At 49.0% G+C, this 21,614-nt stretch overlaps 11 protein-coding genes across 11 annotated transcripts; 5 read left to right on the top strand and 6 right to left on the bottom strand.

Annotated features, from left to right (window-relative positions):
• Window positions 1–117: 117 nt before the first annotated feature.
• Window positions 118–951, bottom strand: COCVIDRAFT_105166 (hypothetical protein; the record flags this gene model as incomplete). Its single annotated transcript, XM_014698914.1, has 1 exon — window positions 118–951. The coding sequence occupies one exon, from the start codon at window positions 949–951 to the stop codon at window positions 118–120; it is 834 nt and encodes a 277-aa protein (XP_014554400.1).
• Window positions 952–1,224: 273 nt separating this feature from the next.
• On the bottom strand, window positions 1,225–1,461 carry COCVIDRAFT_105082 (hypothetical protein; the record flags this gene model as incomplete). Its single annotated transcript, XM_014698913.1, has 1 exon — window positions 1,225–1,461. One exon carries the CDS (start codon window positions 1,459–1,461, stop codon window positions 1,225–1,227), a length of 237 nt encoding a protein of 78 aa, XP_014554399.1.
• Window positions 1,462–2,711: 1,250 nt separating this feature from the next.
• Window positions 2,712–3,491, top strand: COCVIDRAFT_28550 (hypothetical protein; the record flags this gene model as incomplete). The annotated part of the gene is made up of 1 exon (XM_014698912.1): window positions 2,712–3,491. One exon carries the CDS (start codon window positions 2,712–2,714, stop codon window positions 3,489–3,491), a length of 780 nt encoding a protein of 259 aa, XP_014554398.1.
• A 198-nt stretch (window positions 3,492–3,689) lies between these two features.
• On the bottom strand, window positions 3,690–5,798 carry COCVIDRAFT_28549 (hypothetical protein; the record flags this gene model as incomplete). Its single annotated transcript, XM_014698911.1, has 1 exon — window positions 3,690–5,798. The coding sequence occupies one exon, from the start codon at window positions 5,796–5,798 to the stop codon at window positions 3,690–3,692; it is 2,109 nt and encodes a 702-aa protein (XP_014554397.1).
• A 573-nt stretch (window positions 5,799–6,371) lies between these two features.
• COCVIDRAFT_105174 (hypothetical protein) lies at window positions 6,372–7,266 on the bottom strand (the record flags this gene model as incomplete). The annotated part of the gene is made up of 2 exons (XM_014698910.1): window positions 6,372–6,597; window positions 6,650–7,266. 2 exons carry the CDS (start codon window positions 7,264–7,266, stop codon window positions 6,372–6,374), a joined length of 843 nt encoding a protein of 280 aa, XP_014554396.1.
• Window positions 7,267–7,623: 357 nt separating this feature from the next.
• Window positions 7,624–8,690, top strand: COCVIDRAFT_28547 (hypothetical protein; the record flags this gene model as incomplete). The annotated part of the gene is made up of 2 exons (XM_014698909.1): window positions 7,624–7,647; window positions 8,247–8,690. The coding sequence occupies 2 exons, from the start codon at window positions 7,624–7,626 to the stop codon at window positions 8,688–8,690; spliced, it is 468 nt and encodes a 155-aa protein (XP_014554395.1).
• Window positions 8,691–9,719: 1,029 nt separating this feature from the next.
• COCVIDRAFT_17878 (hypothetical protein) lies at window positions 9,720–11,179 on the top strand (the record flags this gene model as incomplete). The annotated part of the gene is made up of 6 exons (XM_014698874.1): window positions 9,720–9,731; window positions 9,776–9,795; window positions 9,877–9,886; window positions 9,983–10,187; window positions 10,464–10,747; window positions 10,910–11,179. The coding sequence occupies 6 exons, from the start codon at window positions 9,720–9,722 to the stop codon at window positions 11,177–11,179; spliced, it is 801 nt and encodes a 266-aa protein (XP_014554360.1).
• A 949-nt stretch (window positions 11,180–12,128) lies between these two features.
• COCVIDRAFT_105112 (hypothetical protein) lies at window positions 12,129–12,284 on the top strand (the record flags this gene model as incomplete). Its single annotated transcript, XM_014698908.1, has 1 exon — window positions 12,129–12,284. The coding sequence occupies one exon, from the start codon at window positions 12,129–12,131 to the stop codon at window positions 12,282–12,284; it is 156 nt and encodes a 51-aa protein (XP_014554394.1).
• Window positions 12,285–14,952: 2,668 nt separating this feature from the next.
• COCVIDRAFT_39709 (hypothetical protein) lies at window positions 14,953–16,734 on the top strand (the record flags this gene model as incomplete). The annotated part of the gene is made up of 4 exons (XM_014698907.1): window positions 14,953–15,058; window positions 15,112–15,428; window positions 15,483–15,953; window positions 16,003–16,734. The coding sequence occupies 4 exons, from the start codon at window positions 14,953–14,955 to the stop codon at window positions 16,732–16,734; spliced, it is 1,626 nt and encodes a 541-aa protein (XP_014554393.1).
• Window positions 16,735–17,689: 955 nt separating this feature from the next.
• Window positions 17,690–18,466, bottom strand: COCVIDRAFT_17876 (hypothetical protein; the record flags this gene model as incomplete). Its single annotated transcript, XM_014698873.1, has 3 exons — window positions 17,690–17,900; window positions 17,956–18,101; window positions 18,155–18,466. The coding sequence occupies 3 exons, from the start codon at window positions 18,464–18,466 to the stop codon at window positions 17,690–17,692; spliced, it is 669 nt and encodes a 222-aa protein (XP_014554359.1).
• Window positions 18,467–19,177: 711 nt separating this feature from the next.
• Window positions 19,178–20,611, bottom strand: COCVIDRAFT_39707 (hypothetical protein; the record flags this gene model as incomplete). Its single annotated transcript, XM_014698906.1, has 1 exon — window positions 19,178–20,611. One exon carries the CDS (start codon window positions 20,609–20,611, stop codon window positions 19,178–19,180), a length of 1,434 nt encoding a protein of 477 aa, XP_014554392.1.
• Between the last annotated feature and the right edge of the window lie 1,003 nt (window positions 20,612–21,614).

Here is a 21,614-nt window from a genome sequence, read left to right as displayed (position 1 = left end):
CGCTCATGTCTGAGATGCAATTCGTGTTTGAAGCCTGCCTTATCAACACGTTATGAAAAGCAAATAAGAGCCGGCTCCTTGGATGAAAGAGAACACAACTTGCATGTGTTGCTCGGGTCAGAATTTCTCTCCTGCATGCTTTGTTGCTATTGTCAAGCCAGTTGACGTGTTGCTGGACGTGCTACTCGCGCTAGTGCTCTTTCGTCTCTTGCGTTCGTGGACGGTGTCTGGGCTGTGGCTGAAGCGTGTGTTGTTTGGTATGGGCTGCTGGGGGAAGTAGCCATACTCATCGTCATGCACAAAACGTACGGGTGTCCTCGATCTGCTCTGCACCGGACTCATCCGCAAGATCTCCGATCCGATGCTCAATCGCTGACCTGGGCTGGCAGTGCCCGTATAGCTTAACCTGCGCCGTCTGGTTGGTGTCTCGGCAGGTAGTTCGAGTCTTGAGTTAATGCCCATCCACAATGCCTCTTCATCGTCATCACCTGCGACTCTCCAGCCACCTACGCCTTCAAAATCTCGCGTCAACTCGCTGGTACCGATCAGAGCGGTAAGCGAGTTGTTCTTTCGCTGAAGAAAGTTTGTAGACTGAGCAGAATAGGCACCAGGGCCCTGGATGGATGCTGTGCCGGTGATACTGGTACGGCGGGAGCGCTGGTGCACGCTCTTTGGTGAATGTCGGGCTGACGCGGGTACGGGGCGAGAACGACGGAGAGGGTTGTGTTTTGATGGAGGCGACGGAGAGAGCCACGCGCCTACAATGGCAACGGCCAAGCGGAAGTAGATGGCCAATGCGCGCAACGACAGAAGCATGATGGCGATGGACGTGGTAACGAGGGCGAAGAAGGCGAGCGGGATGGATATGGAGAGCAAGACAAAGGGCGCGACGGCATAGACGGGACTCCACATGCTGAGCTCAAAGCTCAGCGAGCCCAAGCGTAGCAACATGTTGTTGGTGGTGATGATGATGATGATGCGCGTCTTGGAGGAACTGTAGACAAGAAGACGGGGTGGAGTGTGTTCGCATGTGAAAGTTGCGGGGAAATGCCAAGCCGGGACGCATCCGATTGCTCCACCAGCACCAGCTCGACAAAAACAAAATATAGATGGATGTTGGCGATTGTGAGCAATGGTCAACCGTGTCTGTGTGTGCCAAATGTCTTCATCTTTCTCTCCTCAGCCCGAGATGCTCGCTGGCCCGTTCCGAGCACGGCCTGGTTCTTAGTTGCCAGTGAAGCGCCTTGCGGTGCTGCGTGCGGGGGTGATGCCGATGCCGATAAGGACGGCGCTGAGTGAAGTGCCTTTGAAGATGCTCTCGTACTGCTCAATCTTCAGGCGGGTGCTGTACGGCTGTCGCTTGATACGCAGAAATGTCGCTCCTGTGACGGCTAGCCACGTGCCAAAGAGGATTTCGTAGCGATACTTTTCAACCACGGTTTCTGACGCGCTGCTAGACATGCTGCTGGACAATCAGTTGGAAGAAGGAAGTTTGGGAGCAAATGAAATGGGGGCCGATGGGCGGAGACGGCGGTGCTGATATGGAAAAACTTCATGACGTCGCCAGCCCCCTCCATTACCCTCTCGCCACCGCCGTCACCCCAGACACGGCTCATCGTCAGCCAACCATTGTCTGAGGCAACAAGCTGCGCGATAAAACAAAAAATGCACGCGCAGGAGAAAGGGTGCCATCCTTTCACGTCGTATTGAGTTAGACGACGCGCTCCGCATTACAGCCCCAGCTCTGATTTGGCGATAACAATTATTGCAAAACGCAGCCAAGTGATTCGTTTATTAAACGACACCAACTCCGCACTTGAGGGTGTCAGCCGCTGTTACAAGGCTTTACGAAGCCATATCAAACATAAAGCCGTACAACATACTATATATAGCTTTTGGCATTCAATCCAACGACAACACCACCGGTAGTGTAGATGTTTTGATGCTTTTGTCCGAACAATACCTGTCCCTACCATCTCATCCCAAGATGTTGATCGCAACCTAGCATTGTTATCGCTATGCGCTTAGATCCAATCGCTGATTAGCCGTCGCGATAGCTGTCTTACCCAAGGTATGCAAAGTGAAGCTGACTGGGTATCGTTGAAAAGACTTGTAGTCGAACGCCTTATTTGAAGCGGTGTGCACCTCACCGCCCTACTACAGCGGGGAACCCTACCTTTCCAAGACCAAAAGCTGCACCTGCACAACGGGTGGGGAACGACTAAAAAAACTCTATGTATGGTAGTCTATTTCTGTGTGACAAAAGCCTTGGTATTTTTTGTTCACAGAGAATCTCGATGTTATATACGAAGAGTAGTGAATGTATTTTTGCTTGGAATGTTAATCCATGTCGAGCTGTCATCAGGCAACAGTAGGGAAAACTACATGCATATATTTACATTGAAGAATCGCGTAAGATAGCATGCCTGCCATACAGGAAAAGTCACCTGGAACGTAATCGAACTCCAGAGGCAACATTGTTCAAATGAGTTTTTGATTTCACTGCTAAACGTTGTACATGTCCCAGATACCAAGTGTGCGAACAGCTTCAACCCACCTGATTATACAATGCGTGACATCTTGATATAAATTTGACGTTTCCAACTCACCATAAGATTATCCACATCAGCACCTCACGGAGCAAGACAAACAAGAACGCAAATTTACTACTTGACTTTTAAGACCTCAGCACACCCAACACCACCGTAACCATGCAACCATCTCTCATGACGCTAGTCCTTCTAGCACCCACACAAGCTATAGCATCCGAGCTCATGCGGGTTGCAACATCCGAGCCCACTCAGGTAACCAAGGTAATTGTCAAGACCAGCACCATCGAGGCACCCGCCGAGTTCACTCAAGCAGGCATCGTAGCCCGGCTGCAGGAAGATTCGATCCTGCCCGCTCCCTCAAACCCAACTTGGGTAGAACCTTCATGGCTCTTGTATAGCGATGCCACACCAGCGGAGACACCAGTTGCAGCACCCACTGAGACTTCGGCCGCAGTACCCACCGAGACAGCCACTTCAACACCCACTGACACTGCAGTCGCAACACCTACATCCAAGCCCGATAACTGGAAAACCGACCCCAAAGAGTTCAAAATCGATATAATGATCTTCTTCGGCGTCACCGGCGGCCTCTTCGGCCTCATGGTTTCCCTGGGCCTCCTCGGCGCCTGCGTCCAAGCATATCAGCGTCGGTCTCGCGCTAAGAAGGCCTCGTCCGATGCCCAGACTAGAGACGTTGAGCGTACGGCCGGTCTTCCAGCTATCTCCAAATCAAATGATACTAACAACAGTTCCCATACGCTTGTTGCGGGTGAGGCGGATGCGGCGGCGCAGAAGGGTGGTGTTGTTATTATGATGCCAGAGTTTCCGGCTCCGTCGTATGGCAACAATATTTCGACTCAGGATGTACATTATCCCGAGGGCGAGACGGCGGCTCAGGCGCCGCAAGGCAAGGTTTCGATGCGTCCTAAGGGCTCTTGAGATGCTGGGGTGTAAAGAAGGTTCTAGGCTCATAGAGGATATTGTTTTTCAACGGTAAGTTCTACAGGTATAGATTGCTTTTCGGCTTCAATCTTCTAAAATACATTTGTTTAAGAAAAAGGAAAAATCCAATATTTACGATGAAACTAGGAAGTAAAAGTACATGATTAAAATATATCGTTTTGAAGAATCATTGGCCTACTTGAGTTTTAATAACATGCCAGCATCGGCATCATACGCCTGCCCTTGCATAATTCCATGGACATAAGCGTCGCCAACAATGAGCCAATATCCATCTTTTCTCTGTCTAACGACAAACGGCACATTCGCCCCTTTAAGCAGGATCAATTTATCGCCGGCCTGGACATGGGCTGGTAGTAAGCAAAGCCAACCCGATCTTGTTCTCCCAAGTCTTCTTCCTTTGGTATGAGGAATCATTTCGCTAAAAGCGCCATAACTCTTCCAGGTCGCCCAAAAGTAACCCATCAAGCCTAGCGTTTTGAACAAAGTTGGGAATTTCGAGACCTTCATTTTCCGAAGGCCGCTGATGGGCGATAATTGGGCGCGCCATTCACGGAATAAGGTTTCGATTTTGTCTTCACCTTTGGGGTCAAGCAGCCCTGTGCAAAGCGTTTGCCAAAACATCTTCTTGGATGGCTGTGCGTCTTGTGTGCCATACATGTGACACGGCTGGCAATTGGCAAAATTCTCCCACGTGAGGAATATGTTGTAGAAATCAACGATACAAAGTAATAACCTGTATATCTTCCAGAACTCGCAGCCGATTTCGAAAAGCACTCTCCCCAACGAAGGGTCCTCCTCTTCTGTATAGCCACACTCGATGTCATCGGGTATGATATGCAAATCGCTGTATTCAGCAATGACATCTAAAAGCTGACCAGTCACACCCACGACATCTGGGTCATCGTAGAACTGAGCATGCGCTGTCGAGTCCGAGGTAGCTTCGTAACGCCGTAACTCGTCAAAGTCATTTCGTATCAAGGGCATACACATTGTTTCTGAGATGTTCCAATCGGGGACCCAAGAAGGCAAGCAAGCTTCCTCCTCGCTTGGGGCCTCAGTGTGGATACAATGACTGAACATATCGAGATTATCGGTCCTTCGTATGATTTCCACTGCCGTTGCACGGTAGACCTCTTTTACGGAAGCGGTGTAGTCTACCACGATATGCAGGTCCTGACGATTACCCTTTAGCAGCCCCATGATTGCAAATACCTTATCGCGAGGATTTGTTGCCAATCTCGGTCTCAGGGACGTCAGTAGTCGAAGCAATTGCCCTGCTATGCCACCCTCCAATGGCTTATCCTCGAGTTCTTTGATGGACTGAAGACCTTCCAAGCAGTCATCGGGGATCCCACCTATTCTCGAGTCAAATTTGTTCTCGAGTGTTCCGTATTCTACAGCATTCATGAAACGCTTCCAGTCCACTTGGTATTGGCCGCACATGATGATCTTTTCAGACGCGAGACATACTTCCTGCACAACCCAAGCACGTGTCCACCAATCCACCTGAGCCAATTCTCCGAGGATATAGCAGCCATGACGCAAGTCTTCACGTTCCTTTTTAGTTCGCGAAGCATCTAAAGATGATTTTGTTGAAGCCTTAGCTTCTCCGCTAGACTGCTGGTGTGCAAGGGCTTCGCTTTCCAAAGTTGTGATGCAATCGAAGGCGAGGTTGACATACTCATACGACGGTCCGAGCCAAACAACTGTGCGCGTAGCTTGTGTGTAAATGTCACCCATGATGCCGACTTGTTTCGCGCGTTCGTGTATGTTGCTCTGATCAATACAGATTGCATCCGCCCATAAAATGCGAGACTCGGTAGGGCGCCGAAGGTCCAGTAGAGCTGAACGCAAGCTTTCGCCGATTTGCAAGGTCAGGTCGTCCACCTGGATAGGCGTCGTCTGACTCATATCTCCCCAGACATAAGATAGTGCCTCGTACTTCAACCCCTCCCGCAGCTCTGCTTGCAGAAGCCGGCATGCGATATCGTCCTGTCGCGTTCCAGGAAGCAGCTCTATGACGCGAATGTATTTACAATCTTCCATAGGGTTAGGCAACGCGGTATATAAATAGGAGCTCGTCGTAATGGTATTTCGTTTTTTGTCCAGTTTTGCAAGCACACTGTGGTTGCTATCCAAGGTGAAGGCCGGAGACTCTTGCTCAGAAGAGGAAAGTATCCGTTTGGGAACGTCAACAAAAAAGTGTTTGGCGACTATCTTTGTGAAATAACCCACATTGTTTCTAGGAGGCAGGGCAGAGTCCGTGAAAAATCGTCGTGACATGATTGGTGGTATCGGTAATAGTGGGCCAAAGAATTTTGCAGATAGCTACAGGTGTTTCTTGAGTGGCGAGACCGTAAACGTCTTGAATAACAAGAAGCGTTGTCTCTAAGCCATATTTACCCCGCACATAGTTCTGGAAGTAATCAATAAGTACTAGCGTGGACAGCAGAAGAACAACATCTGTTCTCGTCGGCGCTAGTTCTCTTAGGTCTAGTTGTATCTTATCTGCAGTAGTGCGACTAACAATAGTCCTGCTCGAAGTAGTATCGGTAGAGATTTCCATTGTGATCGTTTTGTGAAGTCATGTTAAAGATTAGTTCTTTCAAGAGATCAATCACATATGTGAAGAACAATATATACTTTAGAGTTGGAGTATAAGATGACACGCAGAATATATCATAACCTATTAAAGTAATACTTGTATCTTAATTTTGTAATACAAGAAGTAGGTATAATTACCTCGTACACTAGAGACGATAATGCTTATTGCACCTAAATGACCCTTTACATCACATCATTCCGGTAATAGTACGCATAGGGTTCCCAGTAGACAAGCCACATCGTTCCGGTGCTCTACAATCCCGATTTGGACATGTCATTCTCAATATCATGCTTGTCCACCACTACAAATTCGTCGTCACTTTCAGCAGTTTTCTGCTTCTTGGATGATGGCTGCTCCGAGTCTGCTGCCTCTGCAGGATCGATAGTCGGAGCATCCGGAAGCTGTGACGCTAGCGCATGAGGCTCGGTAGCGTGCTCTTCCTGAAGCTCTGACTCGGAGACGGGAGGGAAGTAGTCACTACGACGATAGTCAGTATCAAGTAATGAAAATTCATAGAAGAGTCGCATACGCAACCTGCTCGAAATAAGCATCTTCGTCCTTTTGGAGGAAATTGCAGAAGATGACTCGGTCGAGCTTCTCGGCACTGCTTTCTTTGACCAAAAAGTCATGAACTGTCTTTAGCGCAACGCTGCAGGCCTCGTGGCTTGGATATCCGTAGACACCAGTGCTTATAGCAGCGAACGCAATGCTTCTGCAACCGTTTTCGACAGCCAGCTCGAGGCTCCTTCGGTAGCAACCGGACAGCAATTCCGCTGCGCTAGATCCCACCTTCCAGTATATTGGTCCGACGGCGTGGATGACCTTCTTGCATGGCAATTCGTATGCATCGGTGATTTTGGCACTGCCAGTCTCACACCCGTTGAGTGTTTCGCATTCTTCAATTAGTTTGGGCCCAGCCGCACGGTGGATTGCACCGTCCACTCCGCCGCCACCCAAAAGACTCGAGTTCGCGGCGTTTACGATGGCATCAACAGCGAGGGTCGTTATGTCTTGTCGAATTATGCTGATTTTGTCGTTGAGAGTGGTAGACGGTATACCCTTAGGCTGCCTATTCTCGGGTTCTATCTTTTTGAGTTTATAGAGCAGCGACAAGGTTGGAATCTCGTCAAGAGACGTGATTGCCATCCTTGTGGGAGAGCGAGTTGATGAGCTTTTTGCGAGGTAATATGCGCTGGCCATGGGTCGTTGTAGTCGTTGTGATGTCCGAATGACAGGACTAAATACCATCAAGGCGGGTGAAGGCTGAGAGTGCTGCCTAGTTGTTAGGTGCGGTACGGAATGGTAGAGCTATCAGCTTCGAGTGGGCTGAAGCTTGGGCCCCGCGTTCCCCGTTCATTACCCCGCCAAGAGCCCTACAGCGTGCATACCCCATGCCGTACTATTGCTCACTCACCTCTGATGCTGCGACCAATCTGCCTTGCGTACTTTGAGAAGTGCCAACCGATGGGAATCAACTGTTCGTCGGCCGCGAAAGCGAGAGATATGCGTCTACTATCACCAGTCTTCGTAGGCTCTCCAAGAGCTATTTCGCAAAAATTCCAAGCTTCTCGATTACATAGAACCAATCCTTCTCTATTGTATCTCTCTTGCATATAATTGTAATGGGCGAACTCCGCATCTACTCCTTTACATACCTAACTCCGAGCATGGGAAGATTCTGCAGTGCCGATAATACATCATGTAGCTTCTTTTTCATTTTTCAACGATCTGTATACAATGTGCGAAAGAATAAAAATATCTTCCCCCGCGCGTGTGGTATTGCGGTAGTGCGGCAGTACTAAGCTACTGTGTTGGAGTTATCGATAGCATCACGTGAGCACCCTTGAACAATCATACCTGGCCTGTCTCTTATATTCTTATTTATTCAATAATAACATACTCTCATTTCGATTTTGGCAGCATAGGTGACTATTAGAAACTAAAAGTTTAGTATTCTTAAATAAGATTATTTACGGTGGTAAATGGGTAGAGGTAGGTGTATAGTTGGGTTGCCAAGAGGTGGGTAGAGATACTTTGAATCGTCTCTTATCGATGATGCATTAGTAGCGATTTTACCTTGGCGGCAGCGGACTGACTTGTCTACTTATCTCTATTGGCTATACTAGACTGGCGACTTGGTGCGCCGCAATCTTGACGGCTCTCTCATTTACATTGGCCGCTGCGATGCACAGGTCAAGATCCGTGGCCAGCGCGTTGAGCTTGCCGATATCGAGTACCACGTCCGTCGCGCCCTCAATGCAGAGGCCGTGGTAGCTGATGTGCTGGGTGGCAGCCTGGTTGCCTTTATCCAAGCGCGCAATCTCGACCTCGACATGGACGAGGTCCATGTCGACAGACTCCTAGCCCATGTCCTGTCTACTTACATGATGCCGTCTACATACATGGCCGTCGACCACATTCCGTTGAAGGGGAATGGCAAAACTGACCAGCGGAAGCTGCGGGCCATTGGTGCTAAACAGCTCGCCGTGCGCAAACAAAAGCAGAGGCAAAAGCAGAAGCAGAAGCGCCAGCCCATCACGACCAAAGAGAGTCTGCTCCAGAACCTATAGATATCGGTGCTCCCTCGCGACCGCGACCTCGACCTCGACATTGGCGCCGAAGACAACTTTATCTGTATCGGGAGCGATGGCAAGGAGTTGGTTGCCGGTACTTCTTGTCGCTTGCAATTCTGTAGTGGGAACAGCCCCAAAGCCAAAAAAGATCGATGAGGCGGTTGTCATTCTGGCGAGTCCAATAGGACATCAGCTAAAAGTGGAGATTAGGGCAGACAGCACACTCTACGCTCGCGAAACGGTTGCACAGTGGCTCGACGAGCTAGCTACACTTATATCGAGTTTTAGTCAGTGCGCCTAAGTTGGAGTTTCAAAAGTTCTAGAAGCATAGCTGTTGGTAGGCTTTCTTGCGCCATGGTACGGGTGATATAACAATAGATGATTAGTTGCTCATTCTTTATTTGTTATCAAGATGGCTACAAACTAGATATATCTGAGGTATGCGTATGATGATGAATCCGTCGTCCCTGAGACCCACAGAGGCTCTGACCCCCCCCCCCCCCCCTGGCGCATCTCCCAAACAGCGATTCAACCTTCTCTCCATGAAATTCTGGTGGTATTAGCGCGCTCGAAAGTGACCGGTCGTGTGCAGATAGCGAGTGTGGTGCGGTTTTGGCGTGTATCGTGTCGTGATGTTGGATGTTAGGGTTAGCATCACGTTAACCCTAACCCTAGCCCTAACCATATCCTAAATCTCAAAAATGCGGATTTGATGTACAAACCCTATTTTTACTGGCACATACGACCATTGGAAACTGAGAGCTAGCCATCCCGTCCGATCTGGCATATATAAGCAGTTTACCGGCGGATTAGTAGTTAGGTGGGTGACCACTAGCGAATCCCCGCTGTCGTATGTTTTTAGATTATTTTTGTAATATTTTTCCACTTAACTTTTCAGTTACACAGCGGGGTCATTGTATTAAAGACGTGATATATCAGCCAAAATATAATAGAAATTATTATAAGTATACTGTCTTAACTTGGCTTTTCTAAAATTATCCTTATACGGTTAAGAAAAGAGTGTAAATGTTGTTTCCCGTAAGTACTATAGCAGTGCGACAACGCTAAGCTTCTTGGTTTAGGTAAGTATCGATGATATAACGTAAGCCCTGCTTAATCTTGAAGTCTACCTGCACTGCTATTTTTTTATTGACGAGTGTAGAGCAGCTAATGTAACCTCTAGCTTCCTAACAGTATGTATCGCTGGCCTATATTAGCACTATCGGAAGTGTAGACCTAAGTCTGAGAAGAGGGTACCTTGCCTTGTACCACGACTGATCTTCGAATAGCCTATCAATGCTTACAGCGAGCAATCACTGCAATCAAACGGAGTAGATGCAGTTTTGATATTTATTGTTATTTTAACCAGCAGCGAAGCTATCTATGTCTCAAGAGAAACATATCTAGCCAAGCCCAGCTCCTTTCTAACGGTACCAGGATGGCATGCAAATGAAATCGCTAAAATACAGAACATGACCATGTGCCGAGACATCGGTATGCTAAAATTCTCAAAGAGACCGAGGCAAACGCCGTTCCATGCAACTGTACGAAATGCTCTTCCAACGGTGTGCTGAATTTTTAAAGTCGTGAAATCATGGATAGATGCTGATGCTGTAAGGGTAACGTAGAAGTGAAGAAGAGAAGAGGCCACTCGCGACCTGTGCGCACATGAATATGGCCGGGTGAGTAACGCGCGGGGATGGCAGAATTTTGGTCGTTTTGTACATATAATCGTTGCGGAGGAAGGCGGAGGTGGCTAATAAGGCGCAGTAAACAGTGTGGCGTTCGGTTCGGGCCGGGGCATCCTGACAGCTAATCGTCATAGCAGGGACGGGACGAGGGTTGCTCGCGCATTGACCAACCAAGAGGAGTATGGGACGTTACTCAACGGAGCGGGACCGCTGAAGGCATGTCATCGCATGGCTATTCCAGAAGCCTTTCACCATGTCGCAGTCAGCACTGCTGTAGATTGCTTCCATACCTGCTCTAGCAACAACACCGAGAACCGTAGCGAGTGGGCCCCAGATGGGCCAGTCAGAAAGGTCGAACTTGAGGTACGATGTGAAGAAGGCGGTCATCAGGAGTGCGGTAGCTAGGTTGGTGGCTGCCCGGCTGATGGTGGTCAATACTAAGACAGCATAGGAGTTACAGTCACGGCTTACAAAGGCTTTGACTGCGTGTAACGATGTGTGATGCTGGTGTATAGAACGCCGAAGAGTACCCAGATCGCAAGGAGACTGAACGGAGTGAACAGGCAGCAGCACGGGGTAGGAAAAAGCACATACATGTCGGTGATCAATGGCAATGAACTTCCTGAGATTTTGTGTAGAGCACACTCCTTGTTCTTGGACGCAAAGCCGAGGACGATGCTTGTGATCGATATGGCCAGTACGAGGATGAACAAGATGCGCTTGACTGCACTTCGTATCGGCGTGATCATACTCGCTGGAGGTGGTGTGGGATTGGTTTTTGGTGACAGCTCTTAGCAACGATACTTGAGTACGAGGCAGCTTGGTGCTGCCCAGGTGTTGGGAGCAGTTGAGACGATTTCGTTCGAGGGGGATGGGGTGGGCAACTCGCAGACTGCCCACTCTAAATTGTGCTATGTCGCTTCTGAGAGCTGGTAGTATCGCGCCCAGCATTCTGGGACAATAAACTTGAAATCGCCTTGTCTCGAGAAAGATCTGACGTATGATGCTCTAGAAATAAGCCGCAGCTGATCAAGGACCTCAAAGCCCTACTTGGCAAAGCTCAGCCTTCGTAATAGGTATGTTGACTTTCTCGAGCGCATCAACCAGTATTTGGAGCGCATACTCTCGACAGGATTTGGCATCGCCGATCTAGACCTACTGCGATATCTTCTAAGTGTTTCATAGCGTCCTCGTGCGCGACTTATCTTGCAGGCTGTAGCCCGGGTGGGTTGCCGCGGAGTTGGCATCACCAATGGCCAGCTGAGCTTGCACAGCCTCCACAACAGCGACTACTTAGGTGAAGGGCAGCCGTGAAGGACCTGATACCGAAGCTTTGGAAGGTGGTTCTTTAGAAGGAGATTTGTGCAGGTACAGCACCCTGATGTAATCCCGTGAGAGATGCTGAGGTTCGCCAGATCAACTCAGCGATGGAAAAATATTACTACAGTACTTCATCCAGCCTTATCGAGCCCATACCAGAGGTCAGATGTACGGGTAATCGTACAGAAAGAATAGTCAACACCTGCTGCATAGCAGGGTTGTGGATTTGTGGCGGAGCACTGAGTACAGTCCAATTGGGTCTGCAACCTGACAAGAGCCAGAATTTCATACTGAGACGATAGCGCTCAAACCGTATCATAGGATATGTTGCTACTAAAGTAACCTTTCATCCTGTCGGTCATCCCTTGCCAATTGTAGCAAAAAAGAGCTTCTGAATGAATGAGAGATGATTAGCTTGAAACACATGGTAGCTACTGTAACGGCGCAGGCAAGACTACTCGGGTCAGTATCGGCAATAGTGTCACTCAGAGGCACATGGGAGTGCATGGAACAGCAGAAGAACCTTGATTCAAATGGATACCTACAGGCCTACAGTTGTGTATACAGGAGTACCAGATGACCCTTTTCGGGTTCGAAAGTGGGGCTTCGCTTAATGAGATCTCGGAGCCGAAACTCCAGAGGCTTTAGTACCTACAGGCATCTCATTCGAATCTTTACTCTGACTGCAAAGTCTTTTTTTTCAGTACCCGATGCTGATAGGTTGGAGTGCGGCCTGTTGTCCTTTTCTAAAAAGAAAAAAAGAAAAGAAAAAACATAAGAAATATTCCTCTGATATGCCATACGTCAAACGAATAATAAACAATTGAAGTCATAGGCCTAGTACGAGAGGATATCGAAAACATATAGAACAACTATGGCTATCAGCCTATACTTGTACTATGGAGCAGATCCAGCCAATAGTCTGGTCTCAGATCCAGATCAAATCTAGTACACCCAGACAGCATAAAGTTGCAAAGAGTTGTTCTGTTGCAAATTGAAGTGCTCAGTACTACACCTAGATACTATAATCAGTTGATCACTAGAAGCAATTATGATACTGGAAGCTAATATCCATCTCTAACCTTTACATGGTACTACCTTTGTCGAAGTTATTACCAAAGACTTCCTTGCCTCTAGTTCGTTCAACTACTATTCGACATATTGGATACCTCACGGACATGAAATTCCACTTCCAGCCTTCATAGCTGATCCCTTGAGTAGATTGGATATGTCAGCTAAAGTGACTTCATCACCAACGAAATGCCTCTGATTAGCCAGTGTTTTCTGATAGGTGAGCAAAAACTTGATCAGGCCTTATTCTGACATCGATTCGTGGGCTTACTTGCCAAGATACTTGTTAATAGCTCGGCTCTCTTACATGATAATTTCATAATCATCCAAGACCGGAATTCCATCAGATCGTCGGATCTCTCTGTACTCGCCACTTCTCTGCTGTTCTTTTGCCACGTCAACGTGGGTGGGCTGATAAAGTAGCTTTTTCCTTAGACGTTAGTCAGGGCGCATGGACCCAGCATAGCAAAGCTATACACTTTGAGAACCATCTGGATTATGAATCCGAGCCGAGGTAGGTGAAACTAAATAGATATCGTACAGCCTGGGCTGGCGGTACGTTGTTATAGTCCAATGCTACCCCACATAATCAGGCAACTGGGCTATGAATAACCCAAGACTACGTTAGCCCAACACATGTGAAGGATCCAAAGCTCGGGCAGCTAAGTATTTAGCCTGGGGTACAAGTGTCTGTGCGTGCGGGGAATGACACGGTTATCGAACCCGAGATCCTGTTATCGAGACGGTGCATATCTTATTAGCGTTTAGACCGGTCGATACGACGTTTTTCCCTAGTCTTGTGTATATCTTGGCGCTTGGTTGAATCTGTGTTTCGAGGCGAATACCTGTCAACGTCCACCAATTCCGCCCACTATTTTCGGAAGTTGCGAGTAAGTAGGGATTCGGGCTGATGAAATACATGTTAGCAATGTTGCCAAGGGACAGATGGCCCCACGCAAGTATCCCAGCCGCTGAAGTGTGTCGCGTGGTCTGATATGATCCACCACGAGAGCAGTATCAAATGGATCCGCAGATATATTACGACTCGATTCACCACATCCCCAAGAGCCTCATCGGCTGCAGGACCAATATGATAGTGAGTAACTTTGATGCTGGGACTTGCTACTCGCGCGTGAACAAAACATGACATTAGGAGATGAGTATGAGTAAGAGTACACCAAGAGGGTGTGCTGTTTCCGGCCGCGCTGGTATCATGGCCAAGCTGTACACCTTAGCTAAGACTTCTTGCGATGCAGGGAAAGCCGGGAAAATGACCGTAAAGGTGTGCACGGCCGACTTTACCGAGCACAACGACTCCTTAGCACTCGCTGTTTCGCCGCATCTTGGCTAGTCGTCCCGCTTTATTATCGTCTTGGAAGCGGCTGGATTTGAGATAGCATGCAGATAACTGGAAGTCTTTATCCATCCCGTGACCAAGAGTGCGTGGAGACAGAGGTGAGCCTAGAAGGAGGAGGATCGCATACAATGTGGGCGTTGGCAGCCCAGAGGTGTTCGCAATGTCGAGAGTTGTGACACGGTGCTACGTTCAAAGTACTGGATGACCAAGTTTTTTTCGGGTGATCAGCATCGGGGTATGTGGTAAGAGGCGCTGGGGACGGAGGATTGTGTGTGTAGTGTAACCTCAGATGGATCGGCATGTCCGACAACGGTCGTCAAAACAGGCGTGCCGTTCCCTCCATGGGGCGACCCGCTTTACCCCGCACAGGTCACGTGCCTGTGCCGAACTGTCGATTCTCACCATAACGTCGTCTGAAAAATGCCAGCCTGCCAAGCTCATCCCATGCAGCCTTCGCGCAGGCGCCCGCCTATCGCTTCTCGCTATTGCAAATGCCAACCATCGGCAAGGCTTCACCTGGTCAGCGGCCAAGCACGCCTCCGCCCAGATTCGCTGCCACAGTGTCGTCGATGGCTTGGAACAGCAGGTGTTGGGTGCATGGTGGAACGATTTTCGCCTCCAAGTATTTCCCCGCGGGGAAAGGCAGTAGCGCACCTCGTAGTAGTCTCACGGTAGCGGACTTGGCCATGTTGCTTTCGAGACGAGGCCCACGGGCATAAAGCTGCCTCCAGTCCTTCTGTCCACGAAATTCCACAATCAGGCGTCTAGCCATATCACTCCATTCATCTTTCCGTCCAACAAGTTCACTGCCATCTAACATATGGGTTGCTTTAACACTCATGCCTCGGGGACCTTAGACCCACCAGAGGTCCGCAATTGGCGGATCCACACCATTGCCCTTATCGCGTCCATGTCGGCGCTAGCCAGTAACTATCTCTAGTCTTTCTTGTCAGTGCTTGGAATACTGACACAGATGCAGTGGGTTATGATACGGCCGTCATTGGCGGTACCATGGCTCTCAACTCGTTCATTCGAGACTTTGGCCTCAATGGTATCCCCAAAGCAAATCGTGATACCATTCAGGGAAACATCGTCTCTACTTTCCAGGCTGGCTGCTTCTTTGGTGCAATCTTCGCGTTTCCCTTTGCCGAGCGCATTGGGCGCAAAAAGACAATGATAATAGCTTCTTCCATCTTCCTACTCGGCGGTACGCTCATGACTGCATCCCAAGGTAAACTGAACATGATTTATGGTGGCCGTGCTATAGCCGGTCTAGGCATTGGCGCTTCATCCATGGTAAGCATTGACAACAGTACATTATCTGTGCAGAGAAAATACTGATTTTCATAGGTGGTACCTGTATATATTTCTGAAACTGCTCCACCCTCAATCCGTGGCCGACTGGTCGGTATCTTTGAGATAGCGTCCCAAGGTGGCGGTATGCTTGGCTTTTGGATCAACTATGCTGCCGATCGAACCATCGATGTCAACTCCAAGACACAGTGGATCGTCCCACTTGCCATTCAGCTTGTTCCTGGATTGCTGCTCCTTCTCGGTGTCGCATGGTGCCCTGAATCGCCTCGTTACCTTGCCAAGAAGGACAACTTCGAAGGCGCACAAAACATTCTATGCAAGATTCGTTGCCTTGACGAATCACATGCTTACATTCAACACGAGATGAGCGAGATCCGTGCTCAGGTTGAGGAGCGCAGTGCCAACCGCAAGAGCAAGAAGGACCAGTTTATGAAGCTCTTCCAAAAGGGTGTCCGAAACCGCATGGCGATTGGACTTGCCCTCATGTTCTTGCAATCTTTCACTGGCGTAAGTAAATGTGCGGAACCAACAAAGATGGCATAACTGACATACTCAGGTAAACATCATTACCTACTACGCACCACGCATCTTCGAGACTCTCGGTATTTCAGGTACATCGCTTAAGCTCTTCTCTACCGGCTTCTACGGCATTGCAAAGACGCTTGGCATGTTCACCTTCACCTTCTGGGTCGTTGAGAAGGTTGGTCGCCGCAAGGGTTTGATCTGGGGTGCTGCTCTTGGTTGCATTCCAATGTGGTACATCGGTGGCTACGTCATGAAGGCAGATCCAGCCGGTGCTGCACTCAGAGGAGATGTCTCACGAAATGGCTGGGGCTACCTGGCCATGGTATGCGTATACGTCAACGCATTTATCATTTGCGCTACATGGCAAGGTATCACCTGGACCTACGCATCCGAGATTTTCCCCTTGGATATCCGTATGCTCTGCGTCTCGCTTACCACTGCCGATACCTGGCTTGGTTCTTTCATCATCGCCCGAAGCACTCCCTACATGATTTCTGACCTAGGTTATGGCGCATATTTCTTCTTCGCCTCTATCCTTGTTGGCATGGGTATCTGGAGTTTCTTCTTCGTACCCGAGACAAAGGGTATCAGTTTGGAGGAAATGGACGCGCTCTTCATGCGTCCAATGCACAAGGCGGTATGGGCACAACTTCGTGGCAAGCCCATCCTTACCCAGGAGGAGGTTGTTGCGAGAAGCAAGGGATTAGATACGATGGGAGAAAAGGAGTATGGTATTGAAACAATAGAAGCCGTCAAGAGGTAAGACGCGCGATCGGCGGCTCGAGGGGCGGGATCTTTGATATCTCAAAGACCTCATAATAACTCCTTGGTCGCCGAGAGAGGTCGGAATATCTTTCATAACGGCATGGCACGAATGAATAACTTTCTGACTTCAAATTCACCGCCCGTTTTGCAAATGCTTTCCTTTGTGAAAAACAGGCAGATCAACCGTCCTTCTACTAAGCACTGTAGTTTCTCAGCCAAAAAAGCCTAGTTCAGCGCCATGTTTGATAGCGCACTTGGCATGGCGCCTCCCACCCTTGGCATGCCGCCTCCCGCTGGGACAGCGGCTGACAGTGGCTTGGGGCTCCTGTCGGTATCATTAAAACTGCCGACAATATCGGAGGTGCTGCCGAGGTCACAGGACCATGCTATTTCGCACAGCTAGCCGCGCCAAGTGATGTCGCGGAGGGAACTACGGAATGTTAGCCGAAGTGTCAGCGTATGCAAGTGATGATTCCCGTAGAGACGGCGGGGGAGTCTTGGCTGTCGTACGATGCACAGCGGTACCGGGTGAAGCCAAGCATACGTCTGACTTTTGTATGTTGTTTTCAATTCCATTATAGGATTCATACATGTGACTCAATGGTAGCATTTATCGAGGTACTTGCAAAATTCATCTAGTTCGCATACTAGATGAGATGTTGATGGTGTTACTAGTATTGCAATCTTCAGAGCTGCCCCCCTCCTGCATCGGCCGGAGTTCCCTTGGTTGAACCTGTACAATGCGAGCAGCAACGCACATACAACTAGAGTAGAACGTCTAAAATACTGTCCAGCCCATTTTGGGCAACGATGCCATCTATATTAACCGAAAAGATTTCTCCACTAAAGTAGACAAATTACGCAGCTCACCCATCGATTTTGAAAGAAACAGCGCTAGATCAAAAGTACCGAAAACTAGTATTTCCCACACGCTTCCCGGCCCTAACTACCACTCAGCTTTCCAATGGCTTTGCGCCTGCAAGTTGACCAGCACCTGCAATTACAACTTCACTGAGCGGCTTATCCCCTGGGCCAGTTCTGGTCGATTCAATCTTCCGAATTACATCCATGCCATCCAGGACCTCGCCAAAGACGACATGCTTCCCGTCCAGGTGTGGTGTAGCAGCGGTCAGGATGAAAAATTGGGAGCCATTGCTGTTGGGTCTGCAACAATCGAGTCAGCACACGTATCTGTTGCGTACTACAGTAATCGACTTACCCAGAGTTCGCCATACTCAGCAGCCCAGGGTGGGTGTGCTTGAGTTGGAAGTTCTCATCGTCAAATGATTCGCTACCGAAGATACTGGCACTACCGGTACCGTCACCCCTCATGAAATCGCCGCCTTGAATCATGAAATTGGGGATCTAGCTTGCTGTCAGCCAATAGTTTGCGGGTTTCTTATATGAGTATGACCTACAACACGGTGGAAAGTGCTACCCGTGTATCCTCCGACTTTGCACTCGCCAGTGCAAAACTGCCTAAAGTTCTCCGATGTTGCGGGCACAACGTCGAGGAATAGCTCCATTTGTACGCGTCCGATCGGTTCGCCTCCAATGGCAATGTCAAAGTATACTATCGGATTGTCCGGAGACCGTCTTGCTTTGACTGTCGCACCCTCGCCAGCTACAGGAATATTTACGTCGTGCTGTCCCGGTGTATCCAGTTGTACCGGACGCGCCATCTCCGTGGGCCTACTCGCATTCTTCTCTTTGCTGCTTCCGCAACCCATTTTCGGTCTATCGTTCGTTTCGCAAGATCAGTCCGTGAAAGTTAGTAGATAGCGGAAAGTTTGAACCAGGGTAGCAAGAACCAGCCAAATAAGAAAGAGATGATGTGGTGCAGGGAAGTTGCAGATCAGGGAGCAAGAAGCTGAGTAGTGACGATGACCTCATGCGTCGAGCGCCACTGGCGTTGCTAGGCGCGTCCTAGACCGCGGAGACGACCGTGTCCTTGGGAAAAATGACCTCATCCATGGTTTGTTTTGTTTTTCTGTTGACATCGGAAAACTAGTTGTACAAGCTGAGATAACCCAATGTTAGATAGTACGACATGTGTCACTTTGTCTGCTTCGAAATCCCATCTTTGTCGCGCCTTTTCCTTGGCAGCTTTGATCTTGATTGCTGACCCGAAGCATAGCATTAAGGCTGCAGTAAAGCATTGCCATTCGAACTCTCACATTATCTGATCAGAACCGATTATGGGTGAATGGGTTTTCACTATGCCATGGAATTGCTCAAAATACCATCAACGCAAACACGCCTAGATACACACAAGGAAGTTTAACCAGAATAACGCTAATCCATTACTAAAAATCAATCTGACGGCTCAGTCTAATCCATTGTCTATCTATGAACAGTTTAAAATAAGGAAAGGATAAGACGGGTTCCTGCGCAAGCGAAAGCGGAGGTTCCGTCTCACCCGGCCGTGCCCGGCTTGATGTCTAGGTACTACCCAGAATCTCTTTAGCAACCCGCTCACCGCTCCGAATCGCGCCATCCATGTATCCGACCCAATACTCACTCGTTTCTGTGCCGGCAAAATGGATACCGTCAACGCTCTCCCTCAGCGCCGAACCATAGTTGGTCAAGACATGCGGTGGAGCAATGGCGACTGGTCCGCCTCTCGAAAACTCCTCCAAGTCCCAGCGTTGAAGCACGAATTCTGTAATGTTTCTCGCTTGCTCGCCGTAGTACTTCGCAAAGGTATCCAGGATCTGCGTCTGGGCTTCTTCCGTGCTGAGTTTGTCAAGAGCTCGCATCTGATCTCCAAGGATAAAGCCGAGGATTGCGCCGAAAGAAGTGTCTTCGGGAGTGCTATCAAAAGTCACTCGCACGGGGCCAGAGTTAGAAAGGACTTGCCCGCTCAACCCTTCTTTACGCCAAAAAGGTGTCTTGTAGATTGGTATACCCTTTCCGATCGCGGGCATTCTGGTATCGGAATTCAGATGCTGGCGACTTCCGGGAAGCTCCGGCTGGAACCTGATCTGATTAACGAGTGGGGGCGACATGGCGAGTACCACCCTCTTTGCGTGGACCTTGCCGGCGCGCGACTCAACGTCATAACCAGAGTAGGTCCTGGTGATTTGGGAGACACCCGCGTTGAAAGCAATATGCTCAGTGCCCACCTTCTTAGCCAGACGCTCCGGGATCAAGCCTGTACCACCCACTACTCGCTTTTCTTGAGCTCCTCCCTTTGTAGCAATCAATCTTTCCAAGTTTCCGACCGTCGTCTCGTTTCCGGCAGCGGCGACGTATGCCAGGAGATACAACAGCGAGAGCTCATGTGGCTCTGCTGCAAAAATGGATTTGCAGAACGTGACTAGTGCGAATCTAGCGTCCGGCACAAGGTGTAATGTATCCAGATATTGATCAAAGGTGATACTGTCCCACTCAGATGCTTTCGAGTGCGACCAAGGTGCGCTGACATTCAGCTCAGCTGCCCAAGCGTCCAACTGAGTTCTCGTAGTGGAAATCTGTACGAGTGCTGCTTCTTCGAGCGGCGGTGCACCACCAAGTTGGGGGTCCGGGTTGTAAGTTGACCTTGTGCCGTTGAGGTACAGTACCGTCTCGCCCTCAATGTAGGTGTCGAATGTTTCCAGTCCAAGGTCGGCAATCATTTGAAGTACTTTGTCCTGAGTTGGACCCACGAACTCGGCACCGACTTCTGTGACACCACCATTCTTCAACGGTTTATTGTAGACTTTGCCGCCGACACGGTCTCTCCCTTCGAGAACAAGGACAGATTTGCCTGCCTTGAGAAGATCGCGCGCTGCTGTTAGACCTGCCAGGCCTGCGCCAATGACAGCGACATCAACTGATTCGGGCACAGCTGCTGCAGAAACAAGAGCTATGATGGAGGGTATAAGAAGTAGCATAGAGCTATATCGTGATAGGGAAGAAGGCCTGGAGAGTCCCATGATGAATGCAGTCAATTAAGGAATAGAACAAGTGTTTGGAAGATTGTGGATGCTTTCGAGTGTGCTGGTAAACATCCCCTCTGGCGCTCCTGCCCTATATATACAGATACTTCTAAGTACATCGTACTGGATAACTTAACCTTTGGGAATTGTGCACTGAGGCTAAGGGCTAACTGCGGCTGAGAGCTAACTGCGGCTGATGTTCGTTGCCATCGCTGTTTCGGAAAACTAAGAAGACCGGATCGGACCTTCGGGCTGGGTCTACTACTAGCGTTGTCAAACAAATGACCGCAATTTCACCACACACACACACACACACACACACACACACACACACACACACACACACCCGGTTCATCTGGATACTTTTTCGAAATATACTTTGTATTCGCATTTGAAAATATTGTCGCAGAATGTATAAGATGGCAGCATCGCATTCAAAGTGCCCGACATGCGGATTGTTCGTATACTAAGCGTGGATAGCCATTCTTGCTGTGTTCGTTGCTGATGTTCCAAAGGCGGAAATGCCAAGATGTCCGACGAGGAAAACGGACATACCATATAATAGGTCATTTACCTCGTTCGGAATCAGGTATAATCCCGCAGGCAGATATCGTATAAAATCATTATATCCTTGTTCTGCAGGGTAGCGGGGCTGTGTTTTTACGACTGAGGGTAATACCAGGGATGAGAACGATTGGATGACGTATCTTTACAGATTGCCGTGCGTGTTCTATGCCCTTTAATACGACTATTTGAGGGCTTACTAGGCTAATCATGGTATTTGTTGCTACTTGGTCAAGGAACACCCTTGTGTATACAGAGATGTGATAATGATTGCTCCGATAAGGCAAACATGAAGTCAATGAATTTGCCTGATCGGAGATTGTGTCTTAGTAACCGCCATGCACTGGCGACTATTTCCCTAAGCGTTTTTCGCATCCTGCATACAGAGGTTAAG

This window comes from Bipolaris victoriae (assembly GCF_000527765.1).
Source record: "Bipolaris victoriae FI3 unplaced genomic scaffold scaffold_70, whole genome shotgun sequence".
Taxonomy (NCBI): Eukaryota; Fungi; Ascomycota; class Dothideomycetes; order Pleosporales; family Pleosporaceae; genus Bipolaris; species Bipolaris victoriae.
This window is presented reverse-complemented; position numbering and strand designations above follow the sequence as displayed.